The sequence below is a fragment of the Mandrillus leucophaeus genome, unplaced genomic scaffold (genome assembly GCF_000951045.1).
Source record: "Mandrillus leucophaeus isolate KB7577 unplaced genomic scaffold, Mleu.le_1.0 Scaffold14, whole genome shotgun sequence".
Classification (NCBI taxonomy): domain Eukaryota; kingdom Metazoa; phylum Chordata; class Mammalia; order Primates; family Cercopithecidae; genus Mandrillus; species Mandrillus leucophaeus.
In genome coordinates, this window is record NW_012101365.1 from 2,077,891 (window position 1) to 2,082,513 (window position 4,623).

The 4,623-nt window shown below is 47.4% G+C and overlaps 1 protein-coding gene across 1 annotated transcript; it reads left to right on the forward strand.

The window, feature by feature from the left end:
- The first annotated feature begins 645 nt into the window (after positions 1-645).
- Positions 646-3,743, forward strand: GPX7 (glutathione peroxidase 7). The gene is made up of 3 exons (XM_011973879.1): positions 646-657; positions 1,036-1,297; positions 2,954-3,743. The coding sequence occupies exons 1-3, from the start codon at positions 646-648 to the stop codon at positions 3,115-3,117; spliced, it is 438 nt and encodes a 145-aa protein (XP_011829269.1). The 3' UTR covers positions 3,118-3,743.
- The last annotated feature ends 880 nt before the right edge of the window (positions 3,744-4,623 follow it).

The following is a 4,623-nucleotide window of genomic DNA, read 5'->3' on the forward strand; positions in this document are numbered from 1 at the left end:
AAGAAAGTGGTAGGCCAGGCATGGTGGTTCATGACTATAATCCTAGCACTTTGGGAAGCTTAGTTGGTAGGATTGCCTGAGGCCAAGAGTTTTTGAGTCCAGCCTGGACAACATGGTGAGACCTGTCTCTACCAAAAGTAAAAATTAAAAAATTAGCCAGGTGTGATGGCATGTGCCTGTAGTCCTACCTATTTGAGAGGCTGAGGCAGGAGGATCACTTCAGCTCAGAAGTTTGAGACTGCAAACTGTTGGGGGGATGTCCTGTTATGATCATGCCATTGCTCCAGCCAGGGACCTTGTCTCAAAAACAAAACAAAACAAAAAAAAGTGGTATTGGTTCTCTGGAGGTGGGGGGGACAAAAAGGGATGAGGGTTCTTTTCTCAAGAAAACCTGTGTCTGTCTATGTTCCCATGCAGGCGTTTGTGTTTGTGTGCACACTTACTCATTCAGCTGAAACTTAGACTTTTTCATATGCCAGGCCCAGAGATGAAGTGGACATAGCTCCTGCCCTCAGTAGGTTCACATTCTAGAAGGGAGACTGACACATATACAGGCAACCACAGTGCAGAGTGGCGAGTGCTAGCTGACTGAGCCAAAAATTGAGCCCAGGTCTGCCTTTTTACCCCCTCTTATCAGCTCTCATTATGTGCTCGCCAGTATGTGTGCCTCTGTCTGTGGATGTGCTGCGTGTGTGGGCATGTGTGGTGTTTGCTAACATATGTTTGTATCATGGCACGTGTGCATACCTATTTATGTATGTTGTATAATTATGTTCACAGATGTTCATGTATGTGTGCACATACCTGTAAGCCCCTGAATGTTTGATTTCATATGTGCCTGTCTGTGTGCATGTGTTTGTGTATGTGTGAGAGCACTGGACACACATTTACACATGTGTACACAGTGTTCTTGTATGTGTGAGGCAGTATTAACTGTTGAGGGAGTCACATATGTGGATGTGTCAGGGCATGTACAGGTTCATGCCTCTTCACTGGCTTGTCTGGGCTTTGTTTTGTTTTGTTTCTGTCATACAGGTATCCCTGGTGGTGAATGTGGCCAGCGAGTGCGGCTTCACAGACCAGCACTACCGAGCCCTGCAGCAGCTGCAGCGGGACCTGGGTCCCCACCACTTCAACGTACTCGCCTTCCCCTGCAACCAGTTTGGCCAACAGGAGCCTGACAGCAACAAGGAGATTGAGAGCTTTGCCCGCCGCACCTACGGTGTCTCATTCCCCATGTTTAGCAAGATTGCAGTCACCGGTACTGGTGCCCATCCTGCCTTCAAGTACCTGGCCCGTAAGTTGTGGTCTCTTCATCCCCTCACACCTCCCTGGCTGAGGCCATGGCTCCCTGGGCAGCAGAAGCCACTGGCTGGCTGGGTGACCTGAGGCCCTTCCCCTTCCTGATCCTCTCAGGTGGACTAATGCTTTGTTCCAGCACTAATCTTTGAGGAGAGTGGAGGCAGGTACAAGCTGAGGGTTATTCCTGCCTAAGAATATCTCCATACGTGCTGCCTCTCACTTCTCCCTCAGAAGTCACTCTTTTGGACTTTTCTGGGATCCTGTTTTCACATTCAGGGGCTCCTAGAAGGAGACATTTAAGTCAGTGTGATTTAGATGAGTTTATGGACATATGATGGAGAAACCAAGGCATAGACAGGGGATACCACCTGCCTGGAGAAAGCTGACCAAGATGGCGGACAGGCATCTCCACCCTGAGTCAGCGGTGGAGTGTGTAGGCCATGGAGGGAGACCTTCTGAGCTAAAATACCAGATCTTAATATTTGAGAACTAGATCCCTTCTCCAGCTGCAGAAGCCTCAGAGCTGCAGAATGGGGTCATGGGCTAAGGTTATCGTTCTGACCCTGTTTCTTCCCTCAGGCCTTCTCCCTTGGAGGCCCCATTTTTGCCTTTTCTCACTCCGTGCTTCTGGTGGCCTTTGTATCCCTTGCCACCACCCCACCCTGCAACCCATTCACCTGGAGGAGTAAATGAGAAGCAACAGTGCAGCAAACAAAAGGTCCCTTACTGAGGCAGGTTTGCGTTTTGCTCTGTGGCTCAGTCCTAATGTTTATTTTTTTCTTTGTGTTCTTTTATTAGTTCCTTCCCAGTTTGCACAGTTATAGATCAAACCCGGCCTTGCTTTTAGAAGCACCTAGGGAGCTCTTAAAAATGCACAAGGCTGAGACCTACTGAAGCAGAGCCCAAGAATCTTTATTTTAAGCACTCTCCTGCTCCCCAGTGATTGTGATGAAACCAGTCCATGGACTAACATTTGGAAACCATTAAAACTGAATTAGAGAATAGGGTGTAGATTATTCGGTAGTTCGAAGTCATTAATAAAGGAGGATTTGATACCACTTTATCAAGCACATCACAGAATCCTACAGCAGTCGTTCTCAACCTTGGCCCCACTTTGGAACCTCCCAGGGGGGCTTTTGAAAAATGCTGATGGGCCGGGCGCGGTGGCTCAAGCCTGTAATCCCAGCACTTTGGGAGGCCGAGACGGGTGGATCACAAGGTCAGGAGATCGAGACCATCCTGGCTAACACGGTGAAACCCCGTCTCTACTTAAAAAAATACAAAAAACAAAACTAGCCGGGCATGGTGGCGGGTGCCTGTAGTCCCAGCTACTCGGGAGGCTGAGGCAGGAGAATGGCGTGAACCCGGGAGGCAGAGCTTGCAGTGAGCTGAGATCCGTCCACTGCACTCCAGTCTGGGTGACAGAGTAAGACTCCGTCTCCAAAAAAAAAAAAAAAAAAAAAAAAAAAAAAAGAAAAGAAAAATGCCGATGGCTGAGCCTCATCCACAGAGATTCTGGTTGGAGTGGTCCGGGGTGTGGACTGGGCATCAGGATTAGCTGCCACCAGGGAAAGATGGACACCGAGAGTGAAATCCCGGGAGAGGGTACACAGGGTAGCACACTTTGCTCTCCTTCTTCCTTTTTCTCTAGAGACTTCTGGGAAGGAGCCCACCTGGAACTTCTGGAAGTACCTTGTAGCCCCAGATGGAAAGGTGATAGGGGCTTGGGACCCAACTGTGTCAGTGGAGGAGGTCAGACCCCAGATCACAGCGCTCGTGAGGAAGCTCATCCTACGGAAGCGAGAAGACTTATAACCACTGCGTCTCCTCCTCCACCACCTCATCCCGCCCACCTGTGTGGGGCTGACCAATGCAAACTCAAATGGTGCTTCAAAGGGAGAGACCCACTGGCTCTCCTTCCTACACTCTTATGCCACCGGTCCCATCATTCCTGTGGAGGAAAAATTCTAGTATTTTGATTATTTGAATCTTACAGCAACAAATAGGAATTCCTGGCCAATGAGAGCTCTTGACCAGTGAATCACCAGCCAATAAGAACATCTTGCCAACTAAAATGTGTGGCAAATAGAAGTATATCAAGCAATAATCTCCCACCCAAGGCCTCTGTAAACTGGGACCAATTATTACCTCATAGGGCTGTTGTGAGGGTTAGGATGAAATATCTGTGAAAGTGCCTAGGCAATGCCAGCCAAATAGGAGGCATTCAATATACAGTGTTTGCATATAAACCAAAAAATAACTTGTTATCAATAAAAACTTGCATCCAACATGAATTTCCAGCCAATGATAATCCTGGCCAAAGGTTTAGTTGTTGTTATTTCCTCTGCATTATTTTCTTCATTACAAAAGAAATGCAAGTTCTTTGTAAAAATCCAAACAATACCTCATGATATAAAATAAAAATGAAAATATCCTCCTCATTTCCCATCGTCTTGCTCCCTAGAGGTAAACAGTGTTAGCAGTTTGGTACAAAGGCTGCCAGGCCTTTGGTTTTTTTTTTTTAATTAAGCCAGTCATTATTGCCCAATAAGAATTCGCTGAGTGACCGGGCACGGTGGCTCACGCCTGTCAACCCAGCACGTTGGGAGGCCGAGGTAGACGGATCACCTGAGGTCAAGAGTTGGAGACCAGCCTGGCTAGCATGATGAAAACCCATCTCTACTAAAAATATAAAAATTAGCCAGGTGTGACCGGGCTCAGTGGCTCATGCCTGTAATCCCAGCACTTTGGGAGGCCATGGCGGGTAGATCACCTGAGGTCAGGAGTTTGAGACCAGCTTGGTCAACATGGTGAAACCCCGTCTCTACAAAAATATAGAAATTAGTCGGGAATGATGGCAGGTGCCTGTAATCCTAGCTACTCGGGAGGCTGAGGCAGGAGAATGGCTTGAACCCAGGAGGCAGAGGTTGCAGCAAGCCGAGATATCGCCATTGCACTCTAGTCTGGGCAGCAGAGAGAGACTCCGTCTCAAAAAAAAAAAAAAAAATTCACTGAGTAATCCACTAGTCAAAAGTACACCTCAATAACAAATAGGCAAAGGAGATGAACAGATAGTTCATGGAAGAATATAGATGGATAATAAGGATATGAAAAGATGTCCAGCCTCATTCAAGTTCAAAAGATTTTTTTTTTTTTTTTTTTGTGATGGAGTCTCACTCTGTCGCCCAGACTGGAGTTCAGTGGTGCAATCTCGACTCACTGCAACCTCTGCCTCCTGGGTTCAAGTGATTCTTCTGCCTCAGCCTCTCAAGTAGCTGGGGCTACAGGCATTCCCCTAATTCTTCTAAAGCTGTTTCTATT

Excerpts from the sequence above, each read along its gene's own strand:
- GPX7 (XM_011973879.1), top strand. Across the intron at positions 1,298-2,953 it reads TGCCTTCAAGTACCTGGCCC|AGACTTCTGGGAAGGAGCCC; the intron begins GTAAGTTGTGGT and ends CTTTTTCTCTAG.